We start from the raw sequence: 19,948 nt of genomic DNA on the forward strand, positions 1-19,948 counted from the left end.
ACTGTACTTTACTGTTCGGAAATATCTTAATGGTTGTTTGGTTGGAAAAACAATGCGAAACCCATTCAACATCGTCAAAAAAGAAAACCTCAAGTGAACCCTGAAAACACGGCGTTTGTAAAAAACAAAAAAACAACAATTTCGGTGCGAATACAATTCGAAAACTATGAAATTGTATAGCAAACCTGCAGAGCCGACACCACTGAGTGAGTGAGTTTAGTTTTACGCTGCACTCAGTTCCAGCTATGTGGCGACGCAAGTCAAAACATTGATTACACAACAGTCTCGTTTCCTGCTGACTGGGTTTCGTCCTATTGCGCAACATAGTACAATAACCAGTCCAGAATTTTTAGCCCAGTTCATTCTACTGGATACAGAAAAATTAATCAATATTATTTGATACATCTAAGCACTTGAATATTGCAACACTACGCTCCTTCTAATCCTTGCAAACACGTCGTGCAGCGTGCTTTGTCGTACAGCGTGCTCTGACAGACTGAAATCTGGAAATCATGGACATCTCAAAACGAGTCTCTACCGCTAGAAAAATTTGGCGGTCTGGAACGGACTTGATATTATATCAATCACATTGTAACCAGTGAGCCAGATGAATTGTGGATCATTTTACGACCTCATCAAACAGGGGCAGTCTGTGACGTCTTAGTTAAGGTCATGCTGCCTACACCTCGCCATAAAATATGGAAATACCATGTTATTAAAGTTTAGAATTAAAATTAACTTGTAAATACCATGTTCTTATGAAACAAGCAATTCGATTTCAGTGTAACCATAGTTGTTTGTGATGTCTCTTTTCATTTTACACAGGAATATTCGGATCGGCTGAAAAGTAGGTAATTGTCTGAATAGGTTAATGAAACTCATGTTTCGGTTTGGTCTGCAAATAATCAAGCCTGGATCAGATAATCCAGTGATCAACAGCATGAACATCGATCTACGCAATTCGGATACGATGACATGTGTCAACCCAGTCAGCGAGCCTGACCACCCGATCCCGTTAGTCGCCTCTTACGACAAGCATGGGTTACTGAAGATCAATTTTAACCCGGATCTTCACGGGTCCGACACTATGGAACGTTCAATGCGTGGTTGCTGATGCTCGGTGTGTCGTTGTCATTATATTATATCGTTACAAGGACGTGCATGTTGCCCTATGTTGACGCAAATTATTGGGCCGAGTGTTAGCAGAACTGTTGCGAAAATATACAACGCTAACGACTGAGAAAAAATCAGTCTCGATTAGCATTTTCCGATTATAAAACCGATTACTGAGTTTAAAAGGCGAATTAAAAAGGTACACACTTGTGGTTTGGGATCATTAAAAGGACAGGGAAAAGAATTAGATACTTTGAAAAGTGTTTGATTGAGATTTAAAAGTATTGTGGACATTGTACATACTGTCAAAATACCACAGGTATCGTACGCATCTGTGGTATGGTGAGCGTCTACGAATCCAACGTAGACGATTCCGTCAATGTGGACTGATTTAGTGACCAAAACCGTTGCTGATTACGTCACTGTGAGCATCCGGTTGCGCATGATGGTGAATGCGCAGGTAATGGTTTCTTGCGGGTGGTCACTCTTGGTGTTCCAGTTCTGGGACTGGCAGACGTCTAACCAGTCTTGTTGACGCGTCTCGTGTCTGATGATGGTCTGCTTTTTACAGCCTAACATTCGAGCAATGGCAGTTCGAAGCCGCCATCTTGAAATTTAAGTGCTTCGTTCTCTCTCCGCTACGAGTCGGTTGGGCAGCCTAGTGTTAAAGCGTTCGCTCGCCACGCCGAAGATCCGGGCTCGATTCCCTTAATGGGTACAATGTGTGAAGCCCATTTCTGGTGTCTCCCGCCAGGAAATCGCTGGAATATTGCTAAAAGCGGCGTAAAATCCAACTCAGTGAGTCAGTCAATCTCTCCGACGCTGACAATCTTGTCAGTTTGATGTCTGCCTCTATTGAGTATGCCACTCACAATCGCCACAATCTCATTTCACCTGTGTTTTCTACTGATGGCGCATAACATGCACGTGCGAATCAACAAAATCATGATTTTCATGATATTTCACTCACAAAACAATGAAGGATATCCGTGCTGCATCAGCAACATATATACAGTGTTTTTACTTTTAAGTCACAAGCAATAGTTTTCAAAATATTTTCTTTATATTGTTTGGAAAATAATCTTCAAACACCGGGCGTACTTTCTTTTGTACGTCAGTGTATATAGGTGCGCGTGCACTCACCGCGCTGTTGACAATCTCCATCCCGGTTTCAAGTTGTTGCTCCGTATCAAGATCCACCTAGAGATGGAAAAAACAACTGTTAACTATACCCATAAAATGAAAAAAAGGAAATCCCCCCTGCGTTAACGAAATCTTCTCAAGAGAACTAAAGTCTGAAAAAATATTACAGAAATGAAATATTAAAAAAAACTAAAGTTTATCCGAATATCTGGAGTGTCCTCGCCCGGTTCCAATCCCAACAACTGGTGTCCCCCGCCGTGATGCTGCTGGAATATTGCTAAAAGTGGCGTAAAACTAAACTCAGTCATTCACTCACTCGCTCACTCCAATCCCAACGATGATTGTCGTCCTTGCTCTGTCAGAATAATGACGTTAATAACGTCAACGAATGGCGTCATTGTGAGCGTTCCAGACAAAAAGTGATTTAAGCCACGTTACATTTGCCTCACTCACTCAGTGCACATACAGTCAAGGTGTGTGGTACAATCTGACCTCACCTCGGGCTCGGATCCTCCCTGGCTGTCTTCAACAGGGGCGCCATAGATCGACTGCAGACAGCACAGCGCTAGAAGAAGCCCTGTGACCTTGAACATATTCATCTGAAAAAATAAAGTAAAATTGTATACCCTCATTTGGTCATTTTTTATGTGGGTATTATTGCTACAGAAGTTAATCATCTGTGGGTGCACGTATTGAATTTCAGTGTTTGTAATATACAGTTTTGTGTAGGAACAGATGGCAGTCCCTCATAGCTGTCAGAAGAGAGTACAGGCTCCGATTTCTCAAAACAAACTTGAGTTTTTGCTCAAATTACAAACTGACATTGAGATTTTTTTCCAAAACAAACTCAGTCAAAACTCAGCTGAGTTTTAACTCAGATTTTCAGATCGATCTCAATTGTTTATACGTGGTGTAAGCGGCCATGGCGCGGAAATCAACTTCCGTTTCTTATCTAAACACGGAAGAAATCGTCTGCTGGCGAAATCTTCTTCCGATAGAAATTTACATACGATCTTCAGAATGGCTACCATCGGCATTGAAGCAAAACGTAGACTTAAGTTTGTTTCGAGAAATCGGGGCCTGGGGTTTATACGGCAACTAGATAAAAAAACTGAAGCAGACATGCGAATATTGTCTGTCATAAAACATATCACGTTCATATCTTCATTCGCCACCTTCAATCATTTTACGAGGGTGGTTGGGTAGCCTGGGGCTTAAAGCGTTCGCTCGTCACGCCGAAGACCCGGGTTTGATTCCCCACATGGGTACAATGTGTGAAGCCCATTTCTGGTTCCCCCGCCGTGATATTGCTGGAGTATTGCTAAAAGCTGCGTAAAACTAACCTCACTCACTCATTTTACGAAAACACACGACGACTTACATGTACATGGTACATTTATTGTGAAAACTATCTGAACAAAAACTATAATAAAGACCAAACGGAATTAGCTATTCATAATATATTTCGACGTTCTTCATCAGTGAATGATTTTTTGGGGGTCAAATGTCGTTTATTTGGTGACGCAAAGCAAAACTTTCTCCTGTAACTTTTCACTCTATGTCGTTTCGTACATTAGCCTTTAAGCGTTCGTAAAAATGCAGTTATTTGTTGATGTGATTGCTGAAGAATCTGTGTAAATAACGAATACAGCTACGTACCCTGAGGTCTTGTGTAATATGGGCGGTGGGCTAGCCTAGTGGTTAAAGCGTTAGCTCGTCATGCCGAACACCCGGGTTCGATTCCCCACATGGGTTCAATGTGTGAAGCCTATTTCTGGTGTCCCCCGCCGTGATGTTGCTGGAATATTGCTAAAAACGGCGTATAAATCATACTCACTCACTCACTTGTGTAATATAGAGATGCGTCTCCAGTCTTCTGTTCAATACTGTCACAAACAGTTGCTGAAGCTGATTATGACATCCGAAAACATCGATCGGGGATATATCTTATCGGAAAGTATATCACAGTATTTCAACAGATGGCTAGCTAACACTGTTTTGGATATTGTTTTTGTGACTTTATTTCGTAGACACTGAACATAAGTGTTGAAGTGTCCCTGACATCTCGAGCACGTGTATAACCAACTGATTTTTGTCCTGGCTACTTGCAGTTTGTTATGTTCAAACTTGGGTTATGTCGAACTTAAATTAGTGGTCCTTTGGGTTCGTTCATCTTTATGGACAATCAAGATATATTCGTACACAATATTCGCAACAATAATTTTCTTTTAATATAACGTTCATAAAAAAATAGTTAGGCTACCATTTTAGTAATATTTGTGTGTTTGTTTTGTTGTCTAACGACTCACTCAGCAATATCCAAGCTTTATGGCGGCGGTCTGTAAATTATCGAGTCTGGACCAGACAATCCAGTGATCAACAACATGAGCATCGATTTACGCAAAGTGGGATACGATGACATGTTTCAGTAAAGTCAGCGAGTCTGACCACTTGATCGCCTCTTACGACAGGTATTGGTTGCTGAAGACCAATTCTAACCCGGATCTTCACTGGTCCATTTTTGTAATAGCATACATGATAATACACATACCAAACTAGTACATAACCCACACCACTCGCCGTATATCCGTTTACACTGTAAATATCTATCTCTGTTTGCATATAAGCATACACCATACACATAATCTTACTTTGTTTAAAGCCTATGCAATAAACACATGACATGTCATATCTTCATGTGTGTGTGTATGTGTGTGAGTGAGAGAGAGAGAGAGAGAGAGAGAGAGAGAGAGAGAGAGAGAGAGAGAGAGAGAGAGAGAGAGAGAGAGAGAGAGAGAGAGTATGTGTGTGTGTTTATACGTAACTGTCTAAGTGTTGTGATATTCCATGTACATGCCTGTAAATGACTGTCTGTAAATATTCGAATCTGGAACAGACAATCCAGTGATCGACACCACTAGCATCGATCTGGGTACGTAATGAGGAACCGATGACATGTGTCAACCAAGTCAGCGAGCCTGACCACCCGATCCCGATAGCTGCCTCTTACGACAAGCATGGGTTACTGTAGACCAATTGTAACCCGGAATCGTCCACGTCCAACATATTTGTGAATTAATAAATGAATACATGTGAAAGACATCCTCACTGTGTCCGTGGTTGATTGTATGTAATTCCTAATGTTCAAACGCTATTGATGTACATAATGTAATCACTAACAGCTGGTCTGCGGTCGAACCTACCGAGAGATACACATAGCAAGACTCTGTTCTACGTCGATGTCAACTGTAATTGTGTTTGCGATTTACTTCTAATATAGACGTGGTTACGCTACAATCTACGCGATTGAGATACGATGAAATGCATTTAGCGACTGTAGTGGTACAATGGCATGCATGCAGGTATGTCCACCAATTGTATAATTGACACTTACCCTGTTCAGTGGCGTAAATGAATCTATTTGACACCAAAATAAATCCAAGCCAAATCTACAATACTCTGGCAAGTCTCTCAGAGCAGTAGAGACTTAGCTGTCCCCCGTCGGTACTGGTCGTACATTTCCGAACGCAATAATCTAGTAACCCAAACACTCGATGCCTCCTTACCAGACATACGACATATACAGTCAGTGTTTAACTGTGATATACATGTACATAAATGTTAATATTCTCTACGTCTTAATACATAATGAGCTGATTTACTTCCCTTCTGTGAATAGTCGTTAACACATCATGTAATATTGATAGAACAGTCGCGTCCATCTGTCAGTGATGATTTATTGCTGTGATATAGTCGCAGATGCAATGACGAGGTAAAACATCAAACTGTCAATCCATAGCAAATATTCACATTTGCGCAACATTCCGTTAAAGATATGTGAGCTGAAGCTTTAAATCAATAACGTGGTTAATTATCAATATGGAGTTTCTTAAACCCACCTGCACAATAACTACTTTTTTCACAACACCTGCTATCATCACCATAAAAATAGCTTTATGTCACCTCTTTTGTTTCTCAGTGAATTCTCAATTATCATAATGCGAGTGTGTGTATTTGTCCCATGTAAAATGTAGTGTTGTGTTTGTTTTGTTTGCCTTGCATCCGGGTTAGAATGAGGATGCAAGGCATCCTAATTAGTATATACATTGTAGCGTAACGCTACAATGTGTATACAAATTAGAATGGATCTTCAGCAGCCTAGGCTTGTCGTAAGAGGCGACTAACGGGATCGGGTGGTCAGACTCGCTGATTTGGTTGACACATATCATCTCTTATCAGTTACGTAGATCGATGCTCAAGGTGTTAATCACTGTATTATCTGGTTCATACCCGATTATTTACAAACCGCTGTCATATAGCTAGCAAACCGTTTGTCTAGCGATTTCGCTAAGGTGAATTGTCATGTATATGATGTCAAAATCGTCTATTCATAAAACTGCAATTGCCAACCCTTGTGGTCAGTATTAAAGTCTGGACCAGACAATCCGGTGATCAATAGCATGGGCATCGATCTGCGCAATTGGGAACCGATGATATGTGTCAACCATGTCAGCGAGCCTGACCACCCGATCCCGTTAATCGCCTCTTACGACAAGCATGGGTTACTGAAGATCAATATTCTAACCCGGACCTTCACAGGTCGAACCTACCGAGAGATACACATAGCAAGACTCTGTTCTACGTCGATGTCAACTGTAATTGTGTTTGCGAAATACTTCTAATATAGACGTGGTTACGCTACAATGTATATACTAACAATGTCATTCATGTTGACAAAAGCGACAAAACACTTTCCATAATCAGGGTGGTAGGGTAGACCCGTGGTTAAAGGGTCCGCTCGTCACGCTGAAAATCCAGGTTCGATTCCCGATGGTACATCGTGTGAAGTCCATTTCTCGTGTCACCCGCTGTGATATTGCTGTAATATTGCTGTAATATTGCTAAAAGCGGCGTAAAACCATACTCACTCACTTTCCATAATCATGTGAAAAAACCTGCCATAGTCGACTGAACGATTTCAACCCCACCACGTGTGTGAATCACTAAAGTGAGAAAAATCAGGGGACACGACAAATGGGCTTCACACAATGTGCCCATGTAGAGAATCGAACCCGGGTCTTCGGCGTGACGAGCGAACGCCTTAACCACTAGGCTACCACACCGCCCCTAATACTAATCAGGGGTGGAAATAACCCATTGCCCGACGCCCGAGTCCAGTGTTTTTTTCTGTCGGGCAATCAAATTTGTATATCACACTGTACCAGTGTCCAGTTGATATTCCAATGTTAATTATGTTGTTTATTTAAAAAATCAACAAGAAAATGGCCGGTATAGTGGAAAATTTATCAGGGCAAGTGATTTTACATGTGCCACTGTACCGGAGTACACTAGCAATTTTAAAGTTATTTCCACCCCTGCTAATAAAAAGGACGAAACCCAACAAAACGACTCTGATAAAAGCAGACTGAGTCTGGGTCGATTGATGGCTTCCGACTATATAATGGGCATGTGTTTATGAATCACTATCAGATCGTCATGATACTACATAAATACTGTTTATGGTATAGCTGGAATAGTACAGCTTATTACAATATATATAGTCAGAACTGCCTCACACTTCACGGTCTGATAATCAGGAAAATTACGTTCAAGTGTGTTGACCTCGTCTCGCTGTACGTCTCTTACAGCACTGACGCTGCTAATCCCTGCAGCCACAAATATTCTCAACCCTCACCCACCTTACCCCGACCCCCAGAGGCAGTAACTGCAAGATACTGCTTATGTCATTGTTGAATAATGTCCGATATTTCCTACAGTTTAAAGTAGATTAATACTATTTCGCATCCACCTGATGGAGGACTAAGTATATACAGTACAGCCAGGATTATTGAGAATTTAAGATTGTAATTTTATATATTGTTTTCACTCATTACTCACGTATTAAATGTGAATATTAGCAGAACATAACTCCAGATTCAAAGACAGGTGAACAGTTAGTATTTTGTCAAGTCACCATGGGCAGCAATGCAGGCTTCAATGCCGCCTCCTGTCACCGACAGTCAATTTTCTGGGCCTACCTGCGCCTCCCTGGTGCTCAATGCCATATCCATTTGCAGTATTTTTCAAAACACAATAAACAGTGGACAAAGGGATGCCTGTTCTACTTGAAATCACTTTAGCTGATCTGATGTCCTTGTTATAATACTCTAAAATCAACTTCCTCTTCTCTAAATCATCCATACTGATGATCACTGAAAATGTCGTCTGCTAGCAAGTAAACAAAGGAGGATAATTCTTCACAAACTAATGAAAAAGGATTAACGGAGTTGTCTCTCTTGAATGAAGCCAAGCACTTGAAAGCTGGTCAAGGTTGTTTATACTAGAATTCCAATTAAACATATTCCTAAAATTCTCAATAATTTCTGGTCATACTATACTTCGAAACGTCCCTGAACCACATTATTTCCCCGACTGCCTAGCCCTCGATGCAATGCTAAAGCTCTAAATGAAGCAAGTCTAGATTCCCTCAGGTTCTGAATCTCTCATCTCACTGGGGCTCCATTTAAATGGGATTATTTGTTGCTATCAAAATTATATATACTCATGGAAACAAATAGGGGAACACCTGAAAGTACAGGCGTTCCTTTATTCTTTTCCAGACTTTCACCCACAGTGCAATACAAAGCTTATGAAGAAACCTGGAACAGAATAAAGGAACACTGGTACTATCCGAAACGTTGTGTTCCTCATAATAAAGAGGTTGAAATCCATAAAACTCTCTTCTTTATTTGTATCACTTCTAAATGCCGCCTAAAGACCTACTATTTCGCATGTTATATATATTCATAACAGATCACTGCACTTGGTAGCATAAACGACGACCATTGTCGGAAACGCTATATGTAGACGAAGTCGTCAGGATTCCTAAATCCAGAAAAGTGTTGCATTATAATGATTTTTATGGACAAACATGTACAATGTGAAAGAATCCCCCGACCCCCTAGAACGTATGTACAAAGTAAGTGCCCCTGCATGTCATATACAAAATCAATGACACCCCTCCCATTATTTTTAAGAATTTTTTATTTTTATTTTTATGTACTAAATGGCTGAACTCCATGATTTATTCAAAATCATACCCCCAGCCATTAAATATGAACGGACCCTAATCTACTACCTAAACTAATTTTGGTGATAAAATTGAAAACACGTCATAGTTCATTAACATTTAGATAGAAAATAATTGAAAGAAGGCATACGGAACCGTTCATTGTAATCATCTGAGAGGGCCTGACTTGAATCCTTTAACAAATATCACATAAGGTCCTGGTTATTATTACACGTGAGCATATCATCCTATTCAATGAGGTAAATGAAACCTTTTTATGTATTATTGATTATTTGGATACATTATGCATTGTTTTTATAATATCATATTACATTCCCATAACAGAACACAAATTAAATCTGGACATTTTCACGTGTGTATACAGGTATGTCATCAGAGCATGACTAAATAACGTTTCACAGTAAATGTTATTCCACGTGTCTTATCACAAACACATCACTTTATATAAATACATCTTAAAAACACAGCACTTAATTTTACAGAATGGACAACACTCCCAGTAACTTTGTACATGCATGGTTGGAAGTGCGTCGTATTATTTGTTATGTTTCACAGATTATTGAATTTATGACATCAAGAACTTAATTAAGCACCCCCTGTGTTTTTGCAATGATAGGTTTCCAACATCTACATAAAACTTGTCGTGGTGACCACGATGAAAAACATTAGTTTTTCTGACCCGAATGATCCTTTGACTCATAAGTAACGATCGAGGAGTGCTAATTTTGAAAACTCATCAAAACAATGTATAAATAATGATTATACGTTTTGTATTATTAATACAGAATTATTTGTTTTGGTTACAATAACTGTTCAGAAACGCTACGGCGGGAACCTTTTAAAAGTCGAGCCCCGTTTACACGAACGTTTTGGTTACGTATGAAAGTCGTCCGGATAGCGAGTTGTCCGGCGATTGGAATTTGTAGACTCTGTTTTAACATAAGCGTTTAAGTTGCCAGAGAAGTTGGCTTAAACCTAAATGAATGTAAACTTTAAGATATATTTTCCTGATATATATCTCTACATCTGTCTGCACGTCTGTCAGGGTATGTTGTGTCTGGTATTGTGGTAACTGGATTTTTATTAAAAAGGGGGATTTTTGGGGTGGGTGGGGTCCACTGGACTTTTCAGAGTGAGTGAGTGAGTTTAGTTTTACTCCGCTTAGTCCAGCAATATCACGGCGGGGGACACCACAAATGGGCTTCACACATTGTACCCATGTTGGGAATCGAAACCGGGTTTTCGGCGTGACGAGAGAACGCATTAACCACTAGGCTACCCCACCGCCCCTGGACTTTTCAGAAGGTGCTGTCCGTTAACACCGCTCGGCAGTGACTGTCGGTGATGTGCACGACCTCTTGAACGTCACAGACCGCCTCCATGGTGTAGTGGTTAGAGCGTCCGCCCGGAGAGCGGAAGGTCGCGGATCGATCCCCGACTGCGTCATACCAAAAGACGTTAAAATATTGTACTTGTTGGTCCCTGCCTGGCGCTCGGCATTAATGGGTACAACAAGGACTGGTCGGCTCGGAGTCAGTATAATGTGTCTGAGTGGGGTATCCATGCTTCACTGCGGCATGGTATCTCAGTGGGCTAGCACTATAAAACCAGCTTAAGTCTGGGCTAGTACAAGCAGCCGCAGCTACACATACACACGTATGCACGTCGTCATATGAGCGAAATATTCTCAAGCACGACGTTAAACCCAATTTCACCTCACCTCACCTTGAACGTCACAACAGCTGAGCCTAAATAAGTGAGTGAGTTTAATTTTACGCCGCACTCAGCAATATTCCAGCTACATGGCGACGGTCTGTAAATAATCGAGTCAGGACCAGACAATCCAGTGATCGACAGCACGAGCATTGATGAACCTAAATAAACGTTGATACCTATACAGACATCTGTATTAATACTTACTAACCCGGGAAGATCCGGGTAGAATTGATCTTCAGTAACCCATGCTTGTCGTAAGAGGCGACTAACGGGATCGGGTGGTCAGGCTCGCTGACTTGGTTGACACATGTCATCGGTTCCCAACTGCGCAGATCGATGCTCATGCTGTTGATCACTGGATTGTCTGGATTGACTCGATTATTTAGCTGGAATATTGCTGAGTGCGGCGTAAAACTAAACTCACCCATTCACTCACTCACTAATACTTACTAGGGAGATTTAATATATTCGAATGGATAATATTTGCCCATCAAATACTGTTTTTTTTTACCTTTTATTCTAAGTTCTCAAATAACATGATATTTGCCCAGAAACAACCAGTATACCAGGTCACTGGTCCCTCTGTTGAACAACCAGAAGTGCTGGAACCGTCCACGTACTGGGTGTTGCTTGTAGGTCATTACTAAATCGCTTCGTGGCCAGATGTTTTTTTGTTTCCCATTTCATGATTTGTCGATATGGACTGAACTCAACACTCGCAATCAGAGTTGAAAATATTAAATGTAGCTTAGCTTACGTTAAGTTCAATAAACTCTCAACAATCAATATATACTTTTGTCGTGCCACGACTACATGAGCGTATCATGTTCCGGTGTCAGGATACATGAACAGGCCAATATTGACACTCGTTCTACATATCAATGTTACAGTTAAAATGTGAGGAGAGAATAGCTTTTTCAACATTATTATCAAATGGCAATGCCGGAAACATTATCTAACGACGACGAAGATGACGAGAGTAGTGATGATGATGTTGAAATTGAAGATGATTTTACAGATTAAGTTAAAATTAGGGGTGAAACGGTATATCGCGGTATTAGCAGAACAGCGCTATTTAGCCTTCGGTTCGGTATACCGTAATGCAATCCACAAATTCGGTATTTTCGGTTTACGTACCGTCATTACAAAGCATAAAATGACAGTTTTGTTCATTAAAAATTTTAAAGATGTTATCAAACAGTGTAAGGTTTGGCTCTTGTCAATTTTCTGCATTATGACCATATCTCATATACCGAACCGAAACGGACTGAACCGAAGGCCTTCTACGTACCGTACCGTGGTAAGAGCGTACCCTTTCACCCCTAATTAAAGTGGAGAGTTAAGATGGGAGATACTGGCACAGCCAAGCCGGTTAGATTCATCATCAGCTCAGGGCCTTGTCCCCCTCTACACGCAGCCCAGACAGCGAATGGGACTTCTCGTCGAGGTGAGGTGAGGTGAAATTGGGTTTAACGTCGTGCTTGAGAATATTTCGCTCATATGACGACGTGCATGCGTGTGTATGTGTAGGTGTGGCTGCTTGTACTAGTCCAGACTTAAGCTGGTTTTATAGTGCTAGCCCACTGAGATACCATGCCGCAGTGAAGAATGAATACCCCACTCAGACACATTATACTGACTCCGAGCCGACCAGTCCTTGTTGTACCCATTAATGCCGAGCGCTAGGCATGGACCAACAAGTACCATATTTTAACGTCTTTTGGTATGACGCGGTCGGGGATCGAACCCGCGACCTTCCGCTCTCCGGGCGGACGCTCTAACCACTACACCACGGAGCCGGTCGACTTCTCGTCGAACCCACCAAGAACTTCCATAGAATATGGAGAGTCTATATTAACGCCTCATCGAACATTGTTTCACTCCGATGTAAGCCAGCTTGATGTGAGATGACAGCTGACCCTGGTTGCACCCTCCCCGCCCCCTCTTGAAAAACACATGCGGACGCTGAGATCAATAACCCAATAACCACGATCAGGGCGATTTTTAGATTCAAACCCGATTCAGCTGATCACATTACACGCAAGGGACGGAACTCTGTATACCGAATAACGGCACCGGATTTAGTTTTCCGCCGCCTCAAGTAATTTTCCAGCAATATCACAGCGAGGAACCTCAGATATGGGTTTGTACCCATGTTGGGAATCGAACACGCGCCTTACGCTACCCCACCGCCCGAAAATCAGCATACCGAATAACGGTACCGGATACCGTTAAACAACGGCAGACTGAGTGTATGCCAGATGGTAACCAACAAGAAGTGTCTTCGTTTTTACCAAATCGAACACCCTCATTATCAACATCCCTTATTTTCATCAGTAATAGTAACAAAGCACTTGTTTTTACTTCATTACAAGCGTTTATGATTATGTCTATTGGAAAACACTGTGAATCGATGACAAAAATATGTTGCATCGAGCGTGCTTTATACACAAATTAACATATATATTATTCCCCGTAAGCAACACATTACCGAAAGGACATTACCAGCTTTTGTTCTGGACATAAAACAGCGATGTCATTAACGCATCACTTAAAACACAATATCTATCTAAATTACTCATTTATCTGATCACGAATATACGTGTATCCAGAAAAATACATTATAGATAAAAGGACATTTTAATATTAAATAATTGTCCATATTGTCGTAACAGCGGGGGTGATTTTGATTGACATTATTGGGAAATGATAAATAATTTAAAGAGGAAAGGGTTTTTCTTGAAAGTGTGATTTCGCTATTTAAATGGTAATGTTTATTCGCTTTTCAGATAAACCACGACGGTAACAGTTTGACTAGTACATTAAGTAAGCTAAAATGGACATGGCCCAGCTATACACAGTGAGTGAGTGAGTGAGTGAGTGAACGAATGCGTGAGTGAGTGTGTGAGTCCGCCGTTTTCAACTGTAACTCCGTTTGTCCCTTTACTGTGGGACGAAATCTGGGAGTGATGATTGTCGGACGTTTACCACTTGGGCGAAACTTACGATCAAAGGCATGATGCTAAGAAACCTAGAACCATAACGTTACGGGATTCGAACCCATGATCTGACACGATTTAGGTATACAATTCGTCACAGCGAATAGCAGCGCCGTCTCAGAAGACGAAGTGAGTGGGTGAATGGGTTTACACCGCTTTTAGCTATATTCCAGCAATATAACGGCGGGGGACACTAGAAATGGGCTTCAAATATTGTACCCCTGTGTTGGAATCGAACCCAGGTCTTCAGCGTGACGAGCGAACCCTTTAACCACTAGGCTATCCCACCGCCCCAGGAAACCAAGACAGCGACAGTTCCTTTTAGCCGGGACGGTGGGGTAGCCTAGTGGTTAAAGCGTTCGCTCGTAACGCTGAAGACCTGGGTTCGATTACCCACATAGACGCAATGTGTGAAGCCCATTTCTGGTGTCCCCCGCTGTGATATTGCTGGAATATTGCTAAATGCGGTGTAAAACCAGACACAATTACTTTACCGACAGTTCACGAATTAGGGTTTAAAAATACCCTGCGACTTACACGAGTTTAATCCAAATATCACAAATATTAAATAAAACATAATACAAAATTCAAATTCAATAAGCATCCGTTACAAATTATTCAGTTACGGCATGAAATGTTCCACAACTGCCTAAATGACTCGTAGCTGCAAAACACTCATTAGTAAACATAAAATGAACACTTGACTGCATGTGATGAAGTCCACGGCTTTCACCGAATCTAACAATCACCATCGTAGTGTAACGCTAATACGCATTTACATCATGGTGATTAAAGCTCATTGTTCAAAACACCTACCTTGCAGGAACGGGAACACTCGGTGTTGAAGACCAAAAAGACAGGTACTCAGATATTACAGCGAGTCCTTTTTATATACACGGACAACCAACGTCAGCAGCCCATTAACATAAGCCAGTCAAGCGGCGAGAAGCGTTTGTGGAAAAATTATATGAGTACCAGAGGAAAGTGTTATTAATTTTTTCTGTCATCTCTGCATACTTTTAATAACACTATTTTAAAGATGATTATATATATGGTTATTTTATGACGCATGGTCGTGTTGGGTCTTTGATGTGTTTAAGGATGGACGCTCCAACAACCTACATGGTTGCAAATTAGTTTACAGGCGATGCTATCGTCTCATACAGCTGGCAGAGTGCGCCTTTAAACAATCAATGAGCAGGTGACAATACCGCCGTCATATTTCTGGAGTATTGCGCAGTGCAACGTTAGACAACAAATTAAACACAGGCCATATTACTTCTGTCAAATACCTGTGAAATTGCAGAGTGGAGCATGAAACGAACGGTGTAAAACTTCACTCACTCAAGTCACAAAATAAGTTTGAGTAAATGTACTCCGTGCCTGACTGTGCCCTCGTGAGTGAGTGAGTGAGTTCAGTTTTAAGCCGCACTCAGCAATTCCCTGTGAGATATTTACATGCAACAGAAAGGCTGTACTTGAAGGTCTCACAAATTTGGTTAAACAAAACTCCTAATTCGGTAAAAAATGTTTTCTCGCTCAGGATCTACACGTTTGTTCGTAGATGAGTGAGTGAGTGAGTGAGTGAGTGAGTGGGGTGTTGCATGTTTTGAGTTGTCACATTCGGTTGGGGTTGATATGCACCAATATAGTGCCGAAGCCAGCGACCATACCCAACTGCACGAGAGAAAGATTAAATACAGTTTTACGCCGCTTTTAACAATATTCCAGCAATTTATTTTGTAAATAATTCAAACATATATACACAATTTAAAAAACAAAAATCGATTCAAATAAAAGGCAAAAACTGAAGTACATTAATGTGTTTAAAACATTTTCTGTTTATTTTCCCCAAAGCAATAGATACGTGCAACCGTGTCGAAACTTTAACAGATTAGTTAATATATAGTTGTGCTTTGAGGCAATATATTCGTCACCCATCGATGAAAACAACAAAACTATTTGCTTTAAACTCAACCTTTCAACATCAAGTGTCGGTTCAAATAAAAAACAATGTTGACATGCTGCTTAAAGAGTGACCTCCACTTTGTTTCGGTGACATGGTGGATAGAAAAGTGTGCCCGGAAAACATAAACGAGATTTCATCTCTACGGTTTGCTTGCTACATTCCAGCTGTTCTTTCACGGCCGGTTTTCTCACTAATGGCTTTATTCCGATATCATTGTTATCATAAGTGATATCAACCTGCGTCTGTTACCGTATGTTTACCAACTTACGGGATATAGGGTTTGTAATAGCAATATGGCTGCCGATATCATTAGATCCAGATGTTACCTCAGTGAAATGGAGTATAGACACTGTTTAACTTTTAATAGGTGTTTTAGTCAAACACGTGATACACATTAAAAGGGAGGCAGTTTAAAAACATTTGTCAAATGCAAGCAAGGCTGTAAAATGTAAAATAATGTTGGTTTTCAGTTTGGTAAGTTACTATCATAATAATAAGCATAATAATCATCTTCGTGTCATAAAGTGTATTCAAAGATATTTTTTGTCTCGGCGTTTGTGTATACTCCACATTAAGAAGTCAAAGACGCGGGGTCAAGATTATTGCATTTTTTCTTGACGAAGAACATTTTTGATGTCCCCCGCCGTCATATTGCTAAATGCAGTGTAAAACCATACTCATTCACTCACTCACTCTAAATCATATCAAAAGTTACCTAGACAGTTTATTTAGCATTCAAGAAAAATGATTTCATATATCTTCTCTGCTATAAAATGCAGAAATTTTAGCTACGTTTTAATCTGTGGACGACATAAATAAATTATATTGATAAGCTCTCTTCAAATAAGTCCCAGGACTAATGAGTGACCTGTAATTTCTGAGGACCTGACCCGCCAGTTCTGGTATTCCATGTCCGTAGCAGTGCCGGAACTTTGCCAAAAGCGGCCATCTCAATACCGGAATAAATGATAGCAGGTTTACACTGAGTAATAAAACGAACTTGCTTTTTGTTCACTGTAGTAAAACAAACTACCTGAGTAATCGATACGTCCTTTGTTATGCTACACGGGCAACTGTCAAGGACATGGAGCACAGGCTGTCGGAGATCACACGGTTTGTTTTGATGAAGAATGTTCGTGCAAAAGTCTCATATCTGAGTACTATTATTCTTCGCACAACCCTTTGATTGCAGTGAACACAAAGGATCTCAGTTGCATTATAATGTAATGTGAGGTGGACCAGTGGTCTGTGAGAGTTATCCCTCCTAGCTGTGCCAGGAGCTGAGGAAATGTTGCCAACACAGACTCGCTTTGAAAAAAAAGGTTTTCATTCATCAAACGTCAAACTGGACAGGTGGTTGCATTATTGAAGTACTAACATTTGATGTAGTGAGGTGGGGTGGGGTGAGGTGAGGTGGGGTGGGGTGGGATGAGGTGGCGTGGCGCGGCGTGGCGTGGGCTCGGGTGAGGTGAAGTGAGGTGGCGTTGTTGAGGTGAGGTGAGGTGGCGTTGGGTGAGGTGAGGTGAGGTGGCGTTGGTTAGGTTAGGTGAGGTGAGGTGAGGTGAGGTGGCGTTGGGTGAGGTGAGGTGGGATGGGACAGGGTGGATTGGACATCATAAGGGGGTTTGATTAATTATGGTTCATGCATATATTCTTATTGCGGGAGGCCATCATGCAATTGTTTTTATTGACGAGTACTGTTAGAACTACCAGTTCGCGAACACCTGGTGTCATCATTGAGTCTTTCATAGAAGTTTCGTCTCCATTTCCCTGCAACACCCAACGGCACATTTTTCGGTGGATAATACAGACTGGTTATTCTTTTTCAGTGACGTTTTATATGAGCGAGACCCGTGAAGATCCGGGTTAGAATTGGTCTTCAGCAACCCATGCTTGTCGTAAGAGGCGGCCAACGGGATCGGGTGGTCAGGCTCGCTGACTTGGTTGACTGGTTGACACATGTCATCGTATCTCAATTGTCTAGATTGATGTTCATGATGTTGATCACTGGATTGTCTGGTCCAGACTCGATTACTTACAGACCGCCCGATAGCTGGAATATTGCTGAGTGCGGCGTTAAACAACAAATAAACAACCACTCCAAGACCGAGAATCAGTTTATCTGACGAGTGGATACAGAGTAGTCGTTGTATTTGCAACTGAAATGTCAATGTATGTTCAGAAATCACTTAATTATATTTTTTGGCTAAACTAGTCATCCATCAATAATAAAGTATACGACGGTTCCAATAGTTGCCTCTTACGACAAGCATGGGTTGCTCTTGCCTGGATCTTCATGGGTCCTTCTGGTTGAGGGAAAACTGAGTGTTCAATTGTCGCTTGAACGCCGCAGTCAGCAACATTCCAAGTATGTGACAGTCAGATTGCGAAATAGCCACTGGCCCGCTAGCCCGTGTCTAGTAAAAGTCCAGTCGGGCCAGTAAATCTCCACAGTCACTGGCTAGTGCACTTCCATTTTGTAAATATCATCTCTCCGGCTTATTTGAGTTATAAACAAAATATTTCAGTAATTCAGACATGTGTTTTCTTTTTTGTTCATGATGGTATTTTACCTTTTTGTAAGCCTTTGCTTGGTTTCTACATTCAAATTTCGGGCTAGTGATTATTTTGTGGGCTAGTAGCTTTCAGGCATAGCTAGCCCGACTGACTAGCACAATTTGGAAACTATTTTGCATACTGGTGACACTGACTGTTTGAGTCTTGACCACAATACAAACTCCTCCTGACTCTTTCTTAATGGATTGCGACAAATGCAAGACCAGCATTACAATGAATTTTCAGTCAAACTTTTGGAAAGTGATTTTTGTTTGAGAAATAATTATAATAAATCTCACATACGTCTTTGTCTCTATTATTTTACCAAGTGAAGCCGGTGATAACTTTCTTTTCCCGGTAGTTTATGTGGGCTATTCGTGCATATCAACATTAAAAAACCCATTCCAAATATACATTGGGTCTGTACTATCAAACCATGAAGTAGATTACGATCAAGAAGTCGGAAGTAACGGAAACAAATGCATGTCGTCAATTTCTACTACAGTCCGTGAATCAGCAATAATTACATGTCTCTGACGTCACTAATGCACGTGCAACTCGCTTTTCGCGCTGTTCCTTTAGTTGCCACTGCACCCTTGTAACAAACTGGGAAAACGCACAAATAAATGATGACAGTTTCTTAAACAACTTTTTTATTTTTGTGACACAAATTATGCATTTTTTTCTAGAGTTGGTCTGTTGTTTTTATTGCAGTCCGCGTTTGTTCGATTCTTTTATGTCTATTTGTTTTTGTGTTAGATTGCAATTCATCGGTATCATTTTGTCTCAAACGGACTGTATAGATATTTTATTTTGCTGCAATGGCAACCACCTACTCAACCACATGATTTTATTGGCCAAACGCCATATATATGTAATGAACATAAAGGGTTTGAAACCCAGTTTTAATATCGATAAAGCAGTATTAAATTATGTGTATCAAACAGAAAAATATATTTGTTCGAAAAATATCAACATGGATTTGTTTAATAGAAAATGGGATGTAATATCACCAGCATTGTCACTGTTATGACTTCATCTTACGAGGATGCAGTACTTGCACTCCATTGTGATTCCACGATCTCGCATATAATTTACTATTCTCAGCACATAATGTAATTGAATATGTAAGTGTTCCTTTCTATGCATGCTGTCTCTCAATTTAATGCTCACAAAACTGACGTTTGTATCCAACTGAAGTGAATAAAACAAATGTAAAAAAAAAATGCATGTCGTCAATATCCGTTTGGATCTTTTTAAACACATCTTATTAGGGTTTGTAATTTGCCTGATGGTTTTGTATAAAATCGTAACATGTTAAAACTTGATGAAATGTTCTTTCCTCGACAGGCTTCAGAAAAG

At 40.7% G+C, this 19,948-nt stretch overlaps 1 protein-coding gene across 1 annotated transcript in view; it reads right to left on the bottom strand.

Annotated features, from left to right (window-relative positions):
- The window catches only part of LOC124276791, a 49,154-nt gene extending 34,174 nt beyond the window's left edge, over positions 1–14,980 (bottom strand). The window contains exons 1-3 of the mRNA XM_046712441.1: positions 14,878–14,980; positions 2,754–2,855; positions 2,257–2,313 (exon numbers count right to left, since the gene is read on the bottom strand). Coding sequence (XP_046568397.1) covers positions 2,257–2,313; positions 2,754–2,855 — 159 coding nt within the window. The 5' untranslated portion in view covers positions 14,878–14,980. The remainder of the gene's footprint in view (positions 1–2,256; positions 2,314–2,753; positions 2,856–14,877) is intronic.
- Between the last annotated feature and the right edge of the window lie 4,968 nt (positions 14,981–19,948).

This window comes from Haliotis rubra, unplaced genomic scaffold, assembly GCF_003918875.1.
Source record: "Haliotis rubra isolate DU_JTF1 unplaced genomic scaffold, ASM391887v1 Scf213, whole genome shotgun sequence".
Lineage (NCBI taxonomy): Eukaryota > Metazoa > Mollusca > Gastropoda > Lepetellida > Haliotidae > Haliotis > Haliotis rubra.